This window comes from Ursus arctos, chromosome Y (assembly GCF_023065955.2).
Source record: "Ursus arctos isolate Adak ecotype North America chromosome Y, UrsArc2.0, whole genome shotgun sequence".
Classification (NCBI taxonomy): Eukaryota; Metazoa; Chordata; class Mammalia; order Carnivora; family Ursidae; genus Ursus; species Ursus arctos.
Genome location: NC_079874.1, coordinates 24,088,220 through 24,109,417, shown reverse-complemented (window position 1 = coordinate 24,109,417; position 21,198 = coordinate 24,088,220). Strand labels below are relative to the sequence as shown.

The 21,198-nt window shown below is 37.8% G+C and overlaps 1 protein-coding gene across 9 annotated transcripts in view; it reads right to left on the bottom strand.

Annotated features, from left to right (window-relative positions):
- Nucleotides 1–21,198, bottom strand: part of LOC113248376 (lysine-specific demethylase 6A-like) — a 147,690-nt gene that overhangs the window by 87,618 nt on the left and 38,874 nt on the right. For all 9 annotated transcript variants that reach the window (XM_048213435.2, XM_026489776.4, XM_026489777.4 and 6 more), the window contains exons 5-6: nt 8,606–8,664; nt 5,045–5,165 (exon numbers count right to left, since the gene is read on the bottom strand). In XM_048213435.2, the coding sequence (XP_048069392.1) occupies nt 5,045–5,165; nt 8,606–8,664 (180 nt within the window). The remainder of the gene's footprint in view (nt 1–5,044; nt 5,166–8,605; nt 8,665–21,198) is intronic.

The window sequence follows — 21,198 nt, the reverse complement described above, 5'->3', positions numbered from 1 at the left end:
AAACAGAAATACCTCTAAACTATATGAATCTATAATGAATTAGATTATCACAATGTCCTTCAATTTGAATTTTGTGTAGAACTATGCTCTGAAAATACAGTAGCAAAGACAAAGTAATCTGGAATACCTACCAAAATTAAGGAGTTTATTCCAGAATATAAATCCATGACTACCTTCTTCACCAAGAAAGCCTTACTACAAAAACAAACAAACAAACAAACAAAAAAAACCTGTCAAATAAAGAATCTGCTTAGTGATGCAGTAGAAATTATGAACTACATAAAAGCTCATGGATTAAATTCAAGATTATCGGGGCACCTAGGTGGCGCAGTCGTTAAGCGTCTGCCTTCGGCTCAGGGCGTGATCCCAGCATTCTGGGATCGAGCCCTGCCATCAGGCTCCTCCGCTAGGAGCCTGTTTCTTCCTCTCCTACTCCCCCTGCTTGTGTTCCCTCTCTCGCTGGCTGTCTCTCTCTGTCAAATAAATAAATAAAATATTTTTAAAAAATAAAAATAAGTAAATTCAAGATTATCATTTGATTATAAAACATTACAAAGGACATTACAAAATAAGATCATATGGATATATATGAGAAAAGTTCTGATGACAATATTTTACCTGTAAGATGATCTGTTACTGCAAGGTAAACAATTTCATCTGAATCCAAATGTAAACGCAGATCACCAGAGCAGCTTTTACTCTGATTTAAAAAAAAAATCTAACCATCTTTTCCCTTCTTGCAGAGAGGGAATACAGCACATTTTTTAGTGCAAATTCTAAATTAAGAAGCTCAAGAAACAATTTCTATTCCTGTTATGACACCTTCCAAAATTTAACCACCATGAAATAGATGATGAGCATATTTCACATCTATAAAAGATGGTCAACAAATTTTATCAATTTTGTCGAGACCCTGCTTCTCCCTCTCCTCCCCACTCATGCTCTCTTGATATCTCTCTCTCTCAAATAAATAAATAAAATCTTAGAAAAATTCAGGGGTGCCTGGGTGGCTCAGTTGGTTAAACGTCTGCCTTTTGCTCAGGTCATGATCCCAGGGTTCTGGGTTCGAAGTCCCATGTGTGGCTCCCTGCTCAACAGGGAGTCGGCTTCTCCCTCTGCCCCTCCCCCTACTTGTGCCTTGTCTCTCTCACTCTGTGTCTCAAAAAAATAAAATCTTTAAAAAAGAAGTTAATCAATCTAAACTATATTTCCTTTAAAAAAATACTCATGTATAGGAAATTTATAGGCCATGTAGTCATGTCTTCATTGAAAGGTAATTTAATTATAGCTTCATAAGATAGACTTTTGGAAAATGCTACTCAAACGACATCTGTAAAAAACCCAGCATCTTCCTTTATATAAAAGTTGAAGGTTTTACAATATCTTCATTGCCATTCCACTTACACTAGTTTTCTCCTTACAGATGAACATATGAGAAAGAATCTACTTCTTTCATGCCTGGTGAATATCCTACATCAAAGATGGAAAAGCCAAAAGAAAAGACAATATGGATCCTTGATGTCATATCTGAATGACTAAATCAATTAATCCTCAAGTCTGGAATTGCTATGACATGAACTACTAGTTTTTACCATTATTTCAACAAACTTGAGCTGGGATTTAAGTTTCTACAGTAATACATTACACCAGGAACACTATGGTGTATTAGAGAGGTTTCATACTTGGCTAGACTAAGTTAAATTACTGTAGTCCAACTTAGGAAAATTACAGATCTCCTACAGGGAGACTTTCATTCTGATTCATTTCATCATTCATTTAAAAATGCTAAGTAATTATATCATAATATATAAAAAATTTCTCATCTTGAATTAAACTTACTGATGGCTAAAACGGTTCCACAAGAGAAAAGGCGTATTTCTATTAACAGAAAAAACTTAAAAAGCAAATGCCAGGATGAAATAAAAATCAAATAACATATACAAACTAAGAGAAAGATTAATAGCCAAAAACATCCTAATATTATATTTTTCATACAGATGAGACTAGCCTCAGAAAGTTGTCAGAAGTTTGAATAAAGGAAAGAGGTTCACAGAAATAGCTGTATGTATCTAAGACATTCTTATTAAAATCAACATCATTTCAAGGTTTGGAACTCCTTACGTAAACCTTGGGAAGCTAGTACATACAGGACATTTTTCTTATGCATCATTAAGTAAAATTACTTCTACCAGCTGGTGAACATTATCTAACTCTGCTCTGTGTAAATAAAGGATACTGTAAATATTGCCAAATCATTAAATCACAGATCAGCTTTAATTTAAAACAGATTTTAGGGGGGCGCCTGGGTGGCACAGCGGTTAAGCGTCTGCCTTCAGCTCAGGGCGTGATCCCGGCGTTCTGGGATCGAGCCCCACATCAGGCTCTTCCACTATGAGCCTGCTTCTTCCTCTCCCACTCCCCCTGCTTGTGTTCCCTCTCTCGCTGGCTGTCTCTATCTCTGTCGAATAAATAAATAAAATCTTTAAAAAAAAATAAAAAAAAAAATAAAACAGATTTTAATAGTACTAACCACTGTATTATTATTCAGTTAATCTTTTCTTCACTAATTTTATATACACATTCCATATTTAAGATATAAAATGTTTTTCGGGGTTTTTTTTGGGTCTTTCAATGTATTTCCAGAACACTTCTCAAACAACCCAAAAAGAAAAAACAGAAACAAAAAAAACAACCAACTGTGGTAATATAACATGTTGCAAAAAAATTATACCATATTTAATATTTTTCCTCTATAAGACACATTCACATCTTTGATATATTAGTATGTGAATGTCAAGAAGGGGTTAAAATCTTCAAGTTGTCATAGCCATACTTACATTTTAATTCCACTAAATTCCCATAGTATACAGTTTGGTAAATGCCTCTCTAAACATAGAAGTGATGTATGTGATTCCACTCTCTATACCTGCTGCATTTAACACTGGACTTACTACTCCTTAGCAACAGTTCTCTCTAGCCACGTGGTTTACCTGAATCGTTCTCATGTTCTTGATTGATTACTTGTGTGCTCAGTATCATTCTTTTTTAAATTTGTAAAATGCAGAGATAATTAAATTCGTTACTTTAAGTATCTGAAAATTAAGGCAGCGCATGAATACAAAGTACAGCACGGGATTAACTCAGCAGATGTCCCATGTGCAAACACTGCACTTTCAAAGAAATGCCCTTGATATACTCCTGAGATAATTTCTAAATCCTTGGAATAGGGGCAACTGGGTGGCTCAGTCGGTTAAGTGTCCTCATGTCAGGGTTCTGGGATCGAGCCCCACACAGGGCTCCCCACTCAGTGGGAAGTTCGCTTGTTCCTCTGCCTCTGACCTTCCCCCTGCTCATGCTCTCTCAAATAAATAAATAAAATCTTTTAAAAAATAAAAAATATACTATAAAAAATTGAGATTAAAAAAATCCTTAGAATATTCTGCTTTATAAGCCTTTCTATAGCTACAGCCTTGAGTCATCTATATGATTTATGCTAACATTATTTTTGCTGAGGGCCTGAGGCCACATGGTATCATTTGACCTTAGACGGGGCTGCTGATGATTGAGTAAGGTCAGTCAGGTAGGTATGCTCTGCATATCCACATTACCAACTCCCAATATTACACACATTCCATGGGGGGAAAAAAACAAAGTGGAAAGCCTTGGGTAAACACCCGATTGACAATACTCTGTGTGTGTTATCACACATCATTGCACGGAAAATTGAGTACTATTCACATGATTCTGCAATGGGAGAGGATAAACAGGATTCTTGTCTCTCCTGGGCTCCATCATTTTGTGCTCTCCTTTGACAATTTTAACCTTTATTCTTTCACTGTATTAAACTGTAACCATAAATACAACTGTTGTCTGAGTCCACTGACCTCTCGCAAACTGCTGGCATTAAGGATGGTTTAGTGGATTCCCAATCACACACACTTTTTAAATAACATCTATTTAGCATTTGCATGTTAGTGAGCTCAGAATTAAGTCCCACCATAAAGTCACACATACACAAGAACCACCTTTGCAACCAAGATATTCCATTACAGAGCTATATCAGGGAAAGAGCCAATGTTCAAAATGGTCATAAATTCATAAAACCTGTTGTTCTTTCCCCAAAAACCTAAATTCTTTGAAAGAGTAACGCTTTTGTTAAGCAAAGAAACTTTGTAGGATGCCTAGATGGCTCAGTCAGTTAAGCATCTGCCTTCAGCTTAGGTCATGATCCCAAGGTCCAGGATAAAGTCTCACATGGGGCTCAGTGCTCACCAGGGAGTCTACTTCTCTCCTCTACCTGCCACTCTCCCTGGTCATGGTTTTTTGTGTTTTTTTTTGTTTTGTTTTGTTTTTTTTGAGAAAAAAAAATCTTTAAAAAGGAAGGAAATAAGGAAGAGAGAGGAAGCAAGGAAGAAACTCTAATCCCACTAATACCGTTAGAAAACATAAAATGACAGCACAAACCCAGAAATTCTGAAAAATCAAGTTTTGACAAATCGTATTTCTGTTAGAATTGAGGTGTGTTATGTTTTTTGCAGTGATGTTTATACTCACAAACTAGCAGTCTTAACAGATAAGAATCTTTCACAGAATTTTGCTATGATACATGTCTTGCTATGAGAAGTGGACAGATTTCTATCAGTCTCAAATGAAAGGCTAGCCAAACATTAGATTACTGGCACAGCATCCATAACCAACTCTTCTTTATCTTTATGATAGCCAGTGTTTTACATGCTCCAATAAATAAAAACTCTGTTTCCTGTGATCACAAAGATTAGGATTAAACATTTTTAAAAATAAAATAAAAACAAACCAAGTAAATAAAATGTAAAACACTAAAAACCTATCTTACAAATTTTACCATCGAATCTATTGTGTACCCTGAAATTCAACCCCTTTGTAACCCTTTAGTGTCTATCATAAATGCATTCATTTTTTAGCGGTTAATATAAATCCCAACATTCTTCAATACTGTTGACACTTAACCCCCCCACACACACACACATGGAATGGTGTCTATCCAAGAAAACCCCGAGGCACCTACCTTTAAACTAGATTCATAGTCTGTGTTCACTTTGAACATAAGCCCAAGTCGTAAATGAATTTCCTTGGCTCGACAAAAACTCGGATCAACATAAAGCACCTCCTGAAATGCTTTAATTGCCCTGAAAAATAAAGACAAAAAAAAAAAAGAATCTAAGGTTTTAATATTTATATGTACATTCCTCGGTAGTCCAGGAAACATTTTGGTTACACAATTTTAACAGAAATTACAACATTATAAAAATATTACTAATGATATTTTAAGATTACAAAAAGGTATGGAATCTCAGTCCAATATTTTCTCAACAGTCAAAATTATTCAACAATTTTTAAGGGTTTTTTAAAAGATTTTATCTATCTATCTATCTATCTATCTATCTATTTATTTATTTGACAGAGGTAGAGACAGCCAGTGAGAGAGGGAACACAAGCTGGGGGAGCGGGAGAGGAAGAAGCAGGCTCATAGCGGAGGAGCCTGACGTGGGGCTCGATCCCATAACGCCGGGATCACGCCCTGAGCCGAAGGCAGACGCTTAACTGCTGTGCCACCCAGGCGCCCCAACAATTTTTAAAGGTTTAATAACATTTTCTACGAAAATAACCAATTTTAATTTTTGTGAAGCATGTCAGACAGTGGAACAGTAGGAAACTTTTTAAAAGGGCAACAGGGTAAGAGTGTTAATCCTCATTCTTTATGACTCCATATAAATCTACTTTTAGAAACTTCACTTTTGGGGCGCCTGGGTAGCGCAGTCGTTAAAAGCGTCTGCCTTCGGCTCAGGGCGTGATCCTGGCGTTCCGGGATCGAGTCCCACATCAGGCTCCTCCGCTGTGAGCCTGCTTCTTCCTCTCCCACTCCCTCTGCTGTGTTCCCTCTCTCGCTGGCTGTCTCTCTGCCACATAAATAAATAAAATCTTTAAAAAAAAAAAAAAAAAAAAAAGAAACTTCACTTTTGCCCATCACATTTTTCTACACATACCTCTTGCAACCTATTATTGGTATAATGTGATACAGATAGGTGTTAGTATTTACTTCTTCCATATGAAATTCCTACAAAACAATACAGTCTTTTCCATAAATTATCCCACCCGAGTAGCAATGCACTACCACCTTTGTCATAAATCAAGGACCTATACTTTTGGGACTATTGTCTATCACACCATCTTTGTCGAATTCTATAACATCTTAATGAATCTTTTTAACAAGTTTTGATTATTAATAGAGAAAAATCCAGACCAGATATATTTTGAATATTTTTTAGTATTTGATCTATGTAAATTATTACTTATTACTTCCTCAAAAAAAGGAGCATGACACAGAAAAAAGAAAAAGTCTATTTTGAATCTCAATTACAACTAACCCCGGAACAATGTGGAGATTAGGGGCACCAAGCCCCAGCACAAGAAAATCCACTTACCATTTTTTATTTGCCTAAAACTTAATTCTTAATACCCTATTGTTGACTGGAATCTTTATCAATAACCTAATTCAATTAACACACATTTTGCATATGCATTATAAAATATGCATTATGAAGTGTTATAATAAAATAAGCTACAGAAAAAACATGTCTAAGTAAATCATTTTGGTTACGTTCCTACTTCTAAAGTAGTGTGTTTACTTATACACTTATTACAAAACTAAGCATTTTAAGAGGTACAGTTTATTTGGAAAAACATATAGACATCATTTAAAAATAAATTATCAAAATTTACACTCGTCTTTCAAAACCAACTTACCACTGTCATACGCGTATTAAAGCAGTATTTTCTTTCTTTTTTTTTTTTTTTAAAGATTTTATTTATTTATTTATTTGACAGAGAGACAGCCAGCCAGAAAGGGACACAAGCAGGGGGAGTGGGAGAGGAAGAAGCAGGCTCCCAGCGGAGGAGCCTGATGTGGGGCTCGATCCCATAACGCCGGAATCACACCCTGAGCCGAAGGCAGACGCTTAACGACTGCACTACCCAGGCGCCCCTAAAGCAGTATTTTCAACCTACACTAACTTATCTCCCTTCTGACTTTATGTTCTTATATTCAATTTAAGGCTCATGAGTTATCATAGCTATGTGAAAATTATCCAACAAAAGGTACATATAAACTTCTCTAATCCTAACTCTACAGTTCTTTGTTCTCAGCCTTACATTGGATTTGACCTAAATTTCTTGTGGCTGACTAAAATGACTGCATCTATTGGCACAAATAATTGTACGTAATGATTTAAAAATAGCCATCTTTCCACCTTAATAAAGGGCAAAGTACAACAAATTATTCCATTTAGTAAAACCTATAGCCTTATTTCTAAACAGATCTTTCCCAAAATTTCCAAGTCCCACCTCTCACTTTTATAACCTTCTAATCTATTTGGATTTGTAAATGATCAGAGGCTATGAACCTAATGTTATTGTGTACAAATGATGTCATTTTTTTTCTTTTAGTGGAATACGCGTTAAATTATTAAGATTAGGGGGGGCGCCTGGGTGGCACAGAGGTTAAGCGTCTGCCTTCGGCTCAGGGCGTGATCCTGGCGTTCTGGGATCGAGCCCCACATCAGGCTCCTCCGCCATGAGCCTGCTTCTTCCTCTCCCACTCCCCCTGCTTGTGTTCCCTCTCTCGCTGGCTGTCTCTGTTTCTATCGAATAAATAAATAAAATCTTTAAAAAAAAAAAATTTATTAAGATTAGGGTCCTGAACATAAGGCTGACTTCTGCCACTAAATATGATTATGTAAGAATGAACAGAAATATACACCTCTTACTTTCCATATCAACAATTAGAGCTTTAAAATTAAGTGATCTTTAAAGGATTTTCTAGTTCTAGAAGTTCAGAATTATACATTCTATGACTAGAAGCTGGAAGAAATATATTTATAGAGACATTAAAATGGTCATAATCTACTTGGTATGATTATTCACTACAAAGGAAAATAGGTAGCTGAAGTTTAACCTTACTCAAAGCAATGAGTAATTTAGGAGGAAAAAAAAACTGTTTATAGCATCTCTAATTCACAAGCTTAGTTAATAAACAATGCAATCCTTCTAAAGGTGATCTAATTAACCAGCCCAAAAGCCAACGAGCAAGAAAATAACAGCAGGGAAAATCATCCAACTAAAGGTAAACATTCAACTTTAGGAAACCATATAAAAAACTGGTCAATGAATGTTTAAGATCTCTGTATTAAATATTCAAATGATCCATTCACGTGACTGTAAACACTGGCAATGTAAAAGCTGGCAATTCACTCTCAAGATTATCACACAATTTAAATGGAAACAAACAAGGACAATACCTAAACAATTTCCTGTATTTTACAGTTTACAAAATCTTACATATGAGTATCAGTTATTCCTCAACAATGGAGGAACAGTTTCATTATTCTTAATTGTAGGATTGTGAGAGTTTATAATCAAATTACTAATTCTTGGCCATCACAAAGTGTTAGCAGACATGCTGAGTGGAGGGAAAGAGGGATGAACCTGACATTATAATATTGTATGTGTTTATCACACACACACACACACACACACACAAAGTGGAAACACCTGGTTTAAATCAACTTACCAGTGAAATGCATTGTAGTAGAAGTAAACCAAACCAAGGCCATACAAAAAGGCAGCATTCTGTTAAAAAACAAAAAATTACAGAGTAAAAGTTTTTACATCTATTTCCTAGATTAATTAGAAATCTAGTACATATGACACGCTTTTATGTTCTGAAAATTCTACCACATATTATAATACACTTCAAAGAAACAATGTAAGTCATGAGGTAATGTGTAATACAGAAGCCAAACTACTTGAAGAAATATTTTCAGTTCCTTTTTTATGAAGTCCACAGTGAAAACAACAAAATTACAATCTTAAAATCTGTGTGAAACCACAAAAGACCCCAAACAACCAAAGTAATCCAAAGTAAGAACAAAGCAGGAAGCATAACATCTCCTGCTTTCAAACTATATTACAAGTCTATAGTAATAAAAATAGTACAATACTGGCAAAAAAATGGACCTACAGAACAGAGAGCCCAGAATTAAACTCCCACATTTACGTCAACTATTATTCAACCAGGGAGTCAAGAACACACGATGGCAAAAGGACTGTGTTCAAATACGATTTAAAAAATGGATAAATACACGCAGAACAATGAAACTGGACCCCTTATTTACAGTCATCCAAAAAATTAATTTGAAATGGATCAAAAACTTAACCCAATACCTAATACCATAAAACTCCTATAATAAAATGTAGAAAAGAACTCCCCAACTGGTTTTGGCAAGGGTTTCTTGGGTACAACAAGAAACAAAAGTAAAAATGATCAAGTAGAACTACACCAAATTTAAAAGCTTCTGCACAAAAAACAAAACAAAGCATGAAAAGGTCATCTACAAAATGGGACAAAATTTCTGCAAACCATCTATCAGGTAAGGGGTTAATATCCATAATAAATACATAAAGAACTCACATAAACTTGGTAATGAAAAGTCTAATTTAAAATGCACAAAGAGGGGCGCCTGGGTGGCACAGCGGTTAAGCGTCTGCCTTCGGCTCAGGGCGTGATCCCGGCGTTCTGGGATCGAGCCCCACATCAGGCTCCTCCGCTGGGAGTCTGCTTCTTCCTCTCCCACTCCCCCTGCTTGTGTTCCCTCTCTCGCTGGCTATCTCTCTGTTGAATAAATAAATAAAATCTTAAAAAAAAAAAAATAAATAAATAAATAAAATAAAATGCACAAAGAACTAAAAATTCTTCCAAAGAAGACATTCAGATGACCAACATATTAAAAAAAAAAAAAAAAGATGCTCAACATCTCACCATCAGGGACATACAATGCAACACCATAATGCAGCATCACCTTATACTTCTTTGAATAGCTACCATGAAAATATGAAGAGATAACAATGTTGGCAAGGATACAGAAAAAAGAGAAACCTGTACACTGCTGACATATAAACTGGTTCAACTATTATGGAAAACAATATGGAGGTTCTCTAAAAAGTTAAATCTACCATATGATAGAGCGATCCCACTTTTGGGTGTTTATCCAAACAAAATGAAAACAAGGTACTGAAAGGATATACGCACTCTCATGTTCACTGCAACAATATTCACAATAGCCAAGATACGGAAACAACCTAATGTACCATCAACAGATGAGTGGATAAATAAGATGTAGTGTATAAATCCACTGGAGTATTATGCAGCCATAAGAAAATACATCCTCCCACTTGGGACAATATGAGTAGACTGCGAGCAATGATGGTTAAGGAAGATATGTCAGAAAAAAGCAAGTACTGTATGGTATCAATCACATGTGGTCTCTGAAAAAGCCAAACCTGTTTAAAACAGCGAGTAAGTGGTGGTTATCAGGGTAAGAGAAGTGAAAGGATAGGACAGGTTTTGTTTCAAACTACCAATGGATAACATGTTAAATAACCCTTCCAGATTTAGTGCACAGTACAGTGAACACAGAAGACCATACTATATGATACACAACAAACTTGGGCAATCCTACTGGGTCCCCTCCCTCTTTGGGAACTTTGCACCATCACTTTACCATCACTCAATAAACTTTGCTACCAAACAACAACAAAATCAGAAACTCGCTAGTCCAACTACCAAGAAGAAATGATAATTATACAATGTGAGATGCTGATTACTGTTACAGTGATAATCACGTTACACATGTACATCCTAATTTTACAATATTATACACCAAATATACTTCAATTAAAAAAAAAAGTTTAGGGGTGCCTGGGAGGCACAGCGGTTAAGCATCTGCCTCGGCTCAGGGCGTGATCCCAGCGTTCTGGGATTGAGCCCCACATCGGGCTCCTCCGCTGGGAGCCTGCTTCTTCCTCTCCCACTCCCCCTGCTTGTGCTCCCTCTCTCGCTGGTTGTCTCTGTCTGTCAAATAAATAAATAAAATCTTAAAAAATAAAAAAATAAATAAATAAATAAAGTTTAAAATGGCCAATAAGTATATGAAATAGTGCTCATCATTATTCACAGCAATGAAAACCAAAATTGCAATAAGATTTCTCTTCCTACCTACTAAGACGGCAAAATGAAAAAAGACAAGGAATGACAAGGTTATGGAGAAAAGGAATAGCAACACATCCAAATAATGTCAGTGTACCCTCTTCAAAGGTAAACCTCAAAAGTATTCTCAGAATCATGGTGATCTATGCAAAAGGACAACAAAGAAATCTTACATGGAAATGATGCTAAATCTTTGTCATTTCTATAACTATTTTGAAGATTAGGAATATTTTCTACAAAATACATAATTTATTAAATTCTTGCTTACATCAATCAGAATCAAGTGAGGTTTAGAGGATTTATAATTTGTCAAAGTGTCCATCACAAACCCCTGTTAAAAAATTATAGTTTCATATGATTGTCACTGTAATAACCCTAATGATGTCTTTGGTTAAAGAAAAAAAATATAGCTGAATGTTACCAAGATGATGAGATATATACAGGGCTCCTAACTTTCTCTCTCCTCAGGGTTTTATCAAATAAACAGCTACTTGCAGGCTAGTTCCCTAGGTGAAATCCAGAAACTAGCTGAGTGACTTTCATAAATCAAGCTGCTGAGAAAATACCCACATCAAAAGAGACAGAAAGACCAAGACACTCCTACCACATTCTCTTCTTATAATCACGATGTCACAACCTCCAACTCCAGCCTTCACCTTAAGGAGCAAAGTATTTCAACCACACATTTACGGGCTCAACCTTTAAGACCGCCACTCACGTGATGGTCACCCTATTTACCTAGCTCTTGAGTTTGACATTTATGAGTCCCTCGCGACAACTGAAGAAAGTAGTAGTTGTTAAGCAGGCTATGAACACTTCAACAGAACCCTCCTTAATGATACATTTCTTAAGGGGAAAGACAAAGACAACAATAGAAAATGTGTAACTTCTCCAAGAAAATGAACAGAAATAATGTATTTTTGAGTAGATATACTAGAGCACAGATCAGGAAATAATGGCTCAGCATCCAAACTGGGATCACAATCTTTCTATGCAGACTGCAAAGCTAAAAATAGGTTTTACATTTTTACAAGTTCACCTAAAAGAAAAGAAAACAAAACAAAACAAAACCCCCTACATGACACAAACTAAATGTAGCCATTATTTATAGTCAAATCTATTAAATCCATTAAAAAGTTTGCCAAACTTCAAAACTAACCATTTTTGAACTTAAATTATTTAAAATATGTAGAATGATGTAAAGTTAATTGCTAAAATATAGCTGTGATACACATGAAAACAAAAGCATTTTAAAAAAGAATTAAAGATTTATCTTGAATTAGGTTTGTAATATTCCATTTAAGGGTTCAATAATATCATATTATGGATCTCCAGGGAAACAAAACAAACAGGGTGGAAGAGAAGGTGTCTTATGTATGTGTGTGTCTGTGTGGTTTATTAGAAGGAACTGACTTGAGATTAAGCAGGCTGATAATTACAAAGATCTGAACAGTCAAGTCAGAAACAGAAAAATAGATGTTTTAATTCCAGTACGAGGGCAGGAAGCTACCGTATCATAGTTCAAAGACTTATTAACAGTATGGTCAACTTTTTTTGTACTAATTAGGCCTTGAATTAATAGAGGCCCATGTGCACTGAGGAGGATAATCGGCAGTCTACAGATATGTTAATTTCATCCAGAAACCTCAAAGCTATACCCAGATTAAAGTTAAACAGACATTTAGGCCCAGCCAAACTGGGTTACCACATAAAATTTACCATAAGAAGCCCACCCCCTTCACACATGGGGGGATGGGGGCGGGAGACAACAAGGGTATAATTCTGAACTTGATGCAACTATCACACATACAACCCAAAACAGGATAGCTCCCTCTTCAGAAGGGGAGATAAAGACCTTCAGTGATATTATCATTGCTCCTTAAAATCCTTTAACTTAAATACTATGATATAAAATCAATACACATAACATTACATCATTAAAGAGTAAGAAAGGAAGAAAAAATATTTGCTTTCATGCACACCTGACAAAGTCCTCAGTGCTACAGTCACATGATCATTTCTGGTATTTATAACTACCTACCTTCTTTCATTAATCATTCTGTATTCCCTCTGCAATCAGCAAATCACTTCAACTGGTCATCACTCTACCTGCTAGGGTTATACCAACCATTTCTAAAAGATCTGGGCCATTACTATTCCACCCTGGGTTGAGTTTTTGTAGTTTTCCAATGACCTCAAATCAAAACGCATGGTCATTTTAAGAGAAGCACTAAGGGGTCTACTATATGGAACACATAATCTTCCTTACATCCACTGTGGAACAGGAGTCCAATTTTCCCTTGCATATCAAGATGAATCAGCACAGCCAGAGAAATGAACTCTCTGCCTTGCCTGTTAATTCAAATTGATGAATAAGGAGTTCAAACAGCCAAAGAGCAGTGTTAACTTTCAGTCTGATAGAATCATTGTTGTATATCCTCATGAAAACATTCCTCCCTTGAAACTAACACCTCTTTGCCATAAGAGCATAAGGTCATGGGGAAAGGAAGCCAAAATTTTGCTGCTAGGTCAATAAGGGTAATTGTAACAAACTATAGAAATGATCCCTGAAAGTACAGTCTTAAATAAGGGTAATTGTAGGAGCGCCTGGGTGGCTCAGTTGGTGAAGCGTCTGCCTTTGCTCAATTCATGATCCCAGACTGGGATCCCTGCTCAGCGGAGAGCATGCTCCTCCCTCTTCATCTGCTGCTCCTCCTGCTTGTGTTCTCTTTCTCCCCCCAGCCCCGTCAAAAAAATAAATTAATTAAATTTAAAAAAATAAGGGTAATAGTTATTTGGTGCCAAGGTAATATCAGGATGCAACACAGGTCATTCCAGACATCCCCCTCAGTAGAAAACTAACTTACAAGTATCCACAGACAGAACAATACTGTGAAAAATCACAAAACACAGGGATAGAGACTAAAGCACATCCCTGAACCACAGAGACTGAGAAGCAGGCATTAGAAACGTAAGACAACCAGCTACGGTCTGACTGCACTGTCCGCGCACCAAGTTAGAAACACACCAAGAGAGCCCCCACCCAGGCCTAAAGTTTTTCCAGTGGGTAAAAGAGAGTCCAGCGTAGACATCTAGTTCCCCTAGCATTCTGGATTTGTTTGTCTGGATTTGTTTCAGAGCAGCCCATTATACTACAGGCCTCTCTCACAGAGATGTTGGAAAGAACATGTGGGACTTGTCTGCTAAGGACCAGAATGCGATGGAGGAAGGCAGGGGAGGAGGAGGACTTACAGTAACCAGCACACAGATCTTGTTAGGCAAATTCCTCCTTGCAGTGGCGCCAAAGTAGAGATGCTGGCCAGCAACTCTGACTATCTGCAAAACTAAGCCACTAGCCCTGTCAGAAGAGTGAATTCAGTACAAACTTCTGCCTGATTCAGGACCCCAAACAATTAGCCTTGCCAGCTCTGAAGCCTATTTTACCACCCTGTCCAGTCAGAAAAATTAATTTATAGGTCTACCCAGGCAAAATGCATCCTCCACTCCAACAAGCCAGGAAATATGCATAGCCCACCTCATATCACTACTTAAATCAGCACTTCAACAGAGAGTCCATGACTGGAAAGTCCAGCTGGTCAAAGAGTTCAGTATGCAGTTCTGCCAGAATCAAATCCGCAGACAGCAAGGCATGCCAGCTGTTGAGCGTATTCTACCACTCTACTGAGCAGAAAAGCAGTTCTGTGTCTCTACCCACTGTTGAGTGTAGCTGTCAATCTCACCCTATCAGGAAGGCTAACCAGAACACATTTAGGAAAATTCATCACCCCTCTCTCTTGATAGTTCCACTTACAATGGCTCTTTACCAGAGAACCTATCCAGCAGCTCTGCCCTATCTGGATAACTGATGCAGTGGTCCTTTCTGCCCAAGAAGCTTGGTGGGCCACCCTGTCTCAGAATAGCCAAACATCAACCCCTTAGCAGCCAAGTAAATCATTCCATGACCCTAAGGAAGCAAATTTCCTGACTCACTCAAATGCTGAATATAGCACCAAAAGATAAGCAGATGTCTCATCAGAAATTTTGCAAGGCAGAAAATAGGATAAATTTGAACTACTGAAATACTGAAAGGTGTCCTTCAGAATGAAGGAGAGAAAATGCTTTTCCCAAACAAAGTGAGAAACGTAATCATCACTATACCTGCCTTACCAGAAATCCTTAGGTAATTTTTTCAAGAGGAAATAAAAACATGTTAACTATCATTAACATATGAATGTATGTGTAAAAGTCACCGGTAAAGATAAATATACAGTCAAATTCAGGTTCTCTTAATATTGTGACAGTGGTGCATAATTTCTTTACAAGTCTAATTCAAAGGTTTAAAAACATAAGTATTAAAAAGTAACTGTAGGTATAATAATATATTATTGCATAAATTATATAAAAACATATATTAATTATAACATAACATCAATAAAAAACTGTGAGGTTTATGTGTACAATCAGTTAAAGCAGAATATTATCAGTAAAAGATTTTCTTGTTAAGCTTCACGGTAAATGCAAAGGAAAAACTCATGTAAAAGATTACTAAAAAAGGGGCGCCTGGGTGGCACAGCGGTTAAGCGTCTGCCTTCGGCTCAGGGCGTGATCCCGGCGATCTGGGATCGAGCCCCACATCAGGCTCCTCTGCTATGAGCCTGCTTCTTCCTCTCCCACTCCCCCTGCTTGTGTTCCCTCTCTCGCTGGCTGTCTTTATCTCTGTCGAATAAATAAATAAAATCTTTAAAAAAAAAAAAGATTACTAAAAAAAAAGTCACAGCATTATCACTAAAAAGTTATCAAACCACAAAAGAAAACACCAAGATAAGGAATAAAAGAACAAAAGATATACAGTACAACACAGAATATTAAAATGACATTTGTAAATCCTTACCTATCAATAATTAAACAGAAATGGATTTAATTCTTCAACTGAAAGACAAAGAATGCCTGAATGGATTTAAAAAAAAACAAGATCCAATGATGCGCTACCTATGAGACTCACTTTTCCTTTAAAGATACATAGACTGGAGCACCCAGTGGCTCAGTTAAGTGTCTGCCTACCATTCAGGTCATGATCTCAGGATCCTGGGATTGAGTCCCGCATCAGGCTCCATGCTCAGCAGGATCTGCTTGTCCCTCTCCCTCTGCCCCTCCCCCTAATTGTATTCTCAAAATCTTAAAAAAAAAAGACAAAGGATTAGAATAGATACTTTTTCCAAAGAAGACAGTCAATGGTTAACAGCTACATAAAAAGGTGCGAACACTAATTATCAGCACATCAAAACTGTCACAATAGCTACTATGGAAAAAGACAAGAGAGAAGTCCTGGTGAGAATGTAGACAAAAGGGAGCTCTTGGCACACTGTTGGTGGGAATGTAAATTCGTACAGCAACTATGGCAAACAATGTGAAGGATCCTCGAGCGGGGGTGGGGGATGGGGGTAGGGTAAGTGGGGAATAAAACTGCACCTGGTCTAGCAATTAGCAATTTCAACTCTAGGTATATACCCACAGAAAACAAAATCATTAACTGAGGAAATACGTGCCATCTGGATGTTTATTACAACATTATTTATATTAGCCAACACATGGAAAACAACCTAAGTCCATGGATGGATGAGCAAATAAGGACAATGTGAGACAGAGACACACACATACACACAATGGAATATTATTAGGAAGGAAGGGAAGAAAGAAGGAAAAAAGGAAGAAAACCCTGCCATTTGTTAGAACATGGACAGACCTTGAGGGTTATTACACTAACTGAAATAAATCACACAAGATGCATACTGCGTGATCTTACTTACATGTGGAATTTTTTTCAACTTTTCCCTCAAATTCCAGTTAGTTAACATACTGTATAATGTTAGTTTCAGGTGTACGATACAGTGTTTCAACACTTCCATACATCACCCAGTGCTCATCACGATGGGTGCATCCCTTAGTCCCCATCACCTACTTCACCCAGCCCCTCTGTGGTAACCATCAATGTGTTCTCTAGATTCAAGAGTCTGTTTCCTGCTTGGCACTTTCTTTCTTTCTCTCTCTCTCTTTTCTTTCAGATTTTATTTATTTATTTGACAGAGAGAGAGACAGCCAACGAGAGAGGGAACACAAGCAGGGGGAGTGGGAGAGGAAGAAGCAGGCTCCCAGAGGAGGAGCCTGATGTGGGGCTCAATCCCAGAATGCCAGGATCACGCCTGAGCCAAAGGCAGATGCTTAACAACTGAACCATCGAGGCACCCATGCTTGGCACTTTATTTCACTACCCTTTTGTTTTGCTTCTTACTTGGCCAACAACAGACACATGAAAAGATGCTCAACACCAATCATCATCAGGGAAATACAAATCAAAATCACAATCACTTCGGGGCGCCTGGGTGGCACAGCGGTTAAGCGTCTGCCTTCGGCTCAGGGCGTGATCCCAGCGTTATGGGATCAAGCCCCACATCAGGCTCCTCCGCTATGAGCCTGCTTCTTCCTCTCCCACTCCCCCTGCTTATGTTCCCTCTCTCGCTGGCTGTCTCTATCTCTGTCGAATAAATAAATAAAATCTTTAAAAAAAAAATCACAATCACTTCATACCTGTCCTAATGGCTAAAATCAACAACATGAAACACACCTAAGTGTTGACCAGGATGAAGAGAAAGGGGAGTTTTTTACACTACTGGTGGGAATACAAACTGGTGCAGCCACTCTGGAAAACAGTATGAAGATTCCTTAAAAAGTTAAAAATATAACTAGGCCACAATCCAGCAACTGCACTACTAGGTATTTACCCAAGAATATAAAAATACAAATTCGAAAGGGATACGTGTGGGGCACCTGGTTGGTGCAATCGGTTGAATATCCAACTCTTGGTTTTGGCTCGGGTTGTGATCTCAGGGTGGTGAAATCAAGTCCCACATCAGGCTCAGCTCTCAGTGTGACTGATGTACATATGAGAGTGGATAAGCATTAAGTCCACAGATGACAATTTTGCCAGTAGCACTGCATACAAACAAGACAAATCTGCACCAAGATTGTTTATACTAATAAGTAAAAAACACTGCCTATTCTCATGATACATATGGACCCAATGTGATCAGGAAAATGGCTGATCACCATGCAGAATCGTGCCATATATATGAAGGAATCATCGTTACTGTCTGCAGCTGGCAGACTGGACAATTAATCTTGATAAAGAAAAGTTAATGTTGTTAAGCTCATATATAACCACATCCCTGCCACCATGGCTACTTTGTCATGAGCCCATTGTGCAATGACAGAGGTGGCTGGGGACAGAGACAAAGTCTCAACCTGTCTACTTGATTACTGAAATCCCTTTTCGGATGAGATCCCTCTCTTATTTAAGACACAAATATCTTCATGAATTTTTGCTAAATAAGAAAGGTCTAGCTACATATCTCTTCCTCAAATTATACTGTACTCATTTTTTTTTAACTTTAATTTTTTATTTTAATTTTGAAGAGCAAGAAAGCAGGGCAGGGCAGAGGGAGACACAGAACCTCAAGCAGGCTCCACTCCCAGTACAGAGCCTGACACCAGGCCCGATGCCACGACCGCAAGAGCACAACCCAAGCTGAAATGAAAACGGACTGAACCACCCAGGCACCCCTTGTCACTAATTTTCTAATTACTTTCCTTTCAATCTCTACTACCATGCCAAATCATTGGCCAAAGCGCGTGAATTGATATATAATCACACTTCTGGCCATTTCTCCTTCCAGGCAAAGTGAATAACCAGATCCATAGCCTGAAATTTTATCCACTGGAAGGATTTCCCTTCACCACTGTCCTTCAAAGATTTGGGACGTTGGTGCTACAGCTATCCAATTCAGATGGCTGTAGTGTCTGGCACCATAAAACCAGGCCTGTGACTTTTCATTCTCTGTCAACTGTTGGAGAAACTACCCAGGAGATCACTGACGCAGGCTGGGATAAAGAAGATAATGCAGCAGGAGCGAGGACCTTGGGTATTCGGGCTACCTCCTGTAACTTGTTCCTTCAGGGCATACTTGGGCCAATCTTGTATGTATCACTTCCATATGATTATGGAATGCTACTACGTATAGGTATTTATGCCTCAGTGGGTCAGATAATACCCAATTCATGATGACAGCATAGTAGCTTGGTAATAACTGCTTTAGTTATTTAGTACTTACTAAAGCCAGGAATAGGCCAAAAGCTGTTTCTCAAAAGGAAAGTAGTTATCCAGACAGAAGAGTAGAGCTCTCTTCCAAAATCCCAAGCCTACACTCTGATTCACTTAAGAGGGTCCTACCAATGGTTCCAAACAGCACCCTTCTCTGCCACAGAAACCTCAAACCCCATTAGATTTGTTGGATAGTAAGGCCCAGTGGCTTTACTCTTGTGGCTGAGCAGCTCTTGATAACACTATGTGTCATCTTGTGGGCAGCAAAGACAATTAAGATTCCTGCGACCTAAATTATAACACAAAGCTGAAGAACTGATAAACTCCTAAAGACAGACAGTGAAGATCTATTGCTGGTACTGCCATTTAAAAACAAAAAAACAAGCTTTTGGCTTTCAGCAGGGAGGAGGCAAAGGTGCATTTGTTCCAAATCCAGGTGCATCTGAATTAGACCACCTCCACCATACTGCTTCAGCTAGATGCCAACGAGATCAAAGTTGTATACCTGAGGTACCCTGGTGGGGCAGTCAGTGTCACACCTGCTCTGCCTGGAAGATTGGCCCCCTGGGTCTCTGTTCAAAAAAAGTTGGTGATGACATCACCAAGGCAAACAGTGACTGGAAGGGTCTGAGTGAAACTGATCATTCAGAACAGACAGGCCCAGATTGAAGTGTATCTTCTTCTTCTGCCCTGATTATCAAAGCCCTCAAGGAACTGCCAGGAGACAGAAAGAAGCAGAAAACATTAAGTACAGTAGAAATATCATTTTTGATGAGACTGTCAGTATTGCCCAAAAGACAAAGCACTGATCTTTAGCCAGAGGACTCTCTCAAACCATTAAAGTGATCCAGGGGACTGCCCAATCTGTGAGCTGCAATACTGATGGCCATCATCCTCATGACATCACCGATGACATGAATAGTGATGTAGTGGAATGCCCAGCTAGTTAAGAACTACAAAGGAAAATATTTCAATAAAGGATCCTTTGACAAGAACAAAAAAACAAAAACCATAAAAACCTTCTGGTGGTGCATACTGACAGACGTGGAGAAAAAGAGGCATATTCTAAATCAATAGCTGCAGAGTTGGTACAGGATAAAATGTTAATTTGCTAAAAGAATTAAATCCCATCTGATACAGCAATTGCAATTAGAATGATAATGTGGTTAAACTTATGAAAATGTACTACAATTTTCCATCTACTATAAAGATCCATGAGGTAAGGTGAATGTGAATGTGTTAGGAAACATGCCTCCTAGACCTTCAAGTCTTTGATGATGACGCAAACTCTCCAACTGGAGATCCAGAAATTAAGTACAGCTTTTGGTTTACTATTTTCCTACTTAAAGACAATTCTAAGGGCTTCTATTTTACTTTCCCACTATAATACTCTAACTCTAGAAGTCATGGAGCCAACTGGGGATTCTGCCAGCTACTGAGTATGTATCTATTCCAATATGTATGCTGAAATTGGAGAAATAAACACAGAATGCATTCAAGAACCCACTGCACCCACTATGAAAAAGATCTAAAATATAACTTCATTGATCATGTGACCTCCATAAGCACCTAGTCTTACCCAAAGATGTTTTGGATCTTTCTGGAATTAGTGTCAGTTCAGAGTCAATGTCCAGTAGGTTTCAAAGGATTATTTATTATTCCCCAATGCACACCTACCCTTGTAAAAATACAATGTGCCATTTGGAGAAGCCTGGTAAAGAGGGTCATGATGCACAGTGTAAGTTTTCAGGGTACTAGGGTACTTTAACCTCCAGTCCTTGAATTCCATTCAAGGAGTTCAGGGACTAAAGAGCAGCTCAAGTCTAGGAAATGACTGAAAGACTACAATTCTGTGTTTTTTATTTTGGTTAGATTTTAGGTGACTTGATCTCCAACTTTTCTACTTATAAAACATCAAGCATGTTATATACTAGGATTCCTATCTGTTTCACTTCTAGGAATA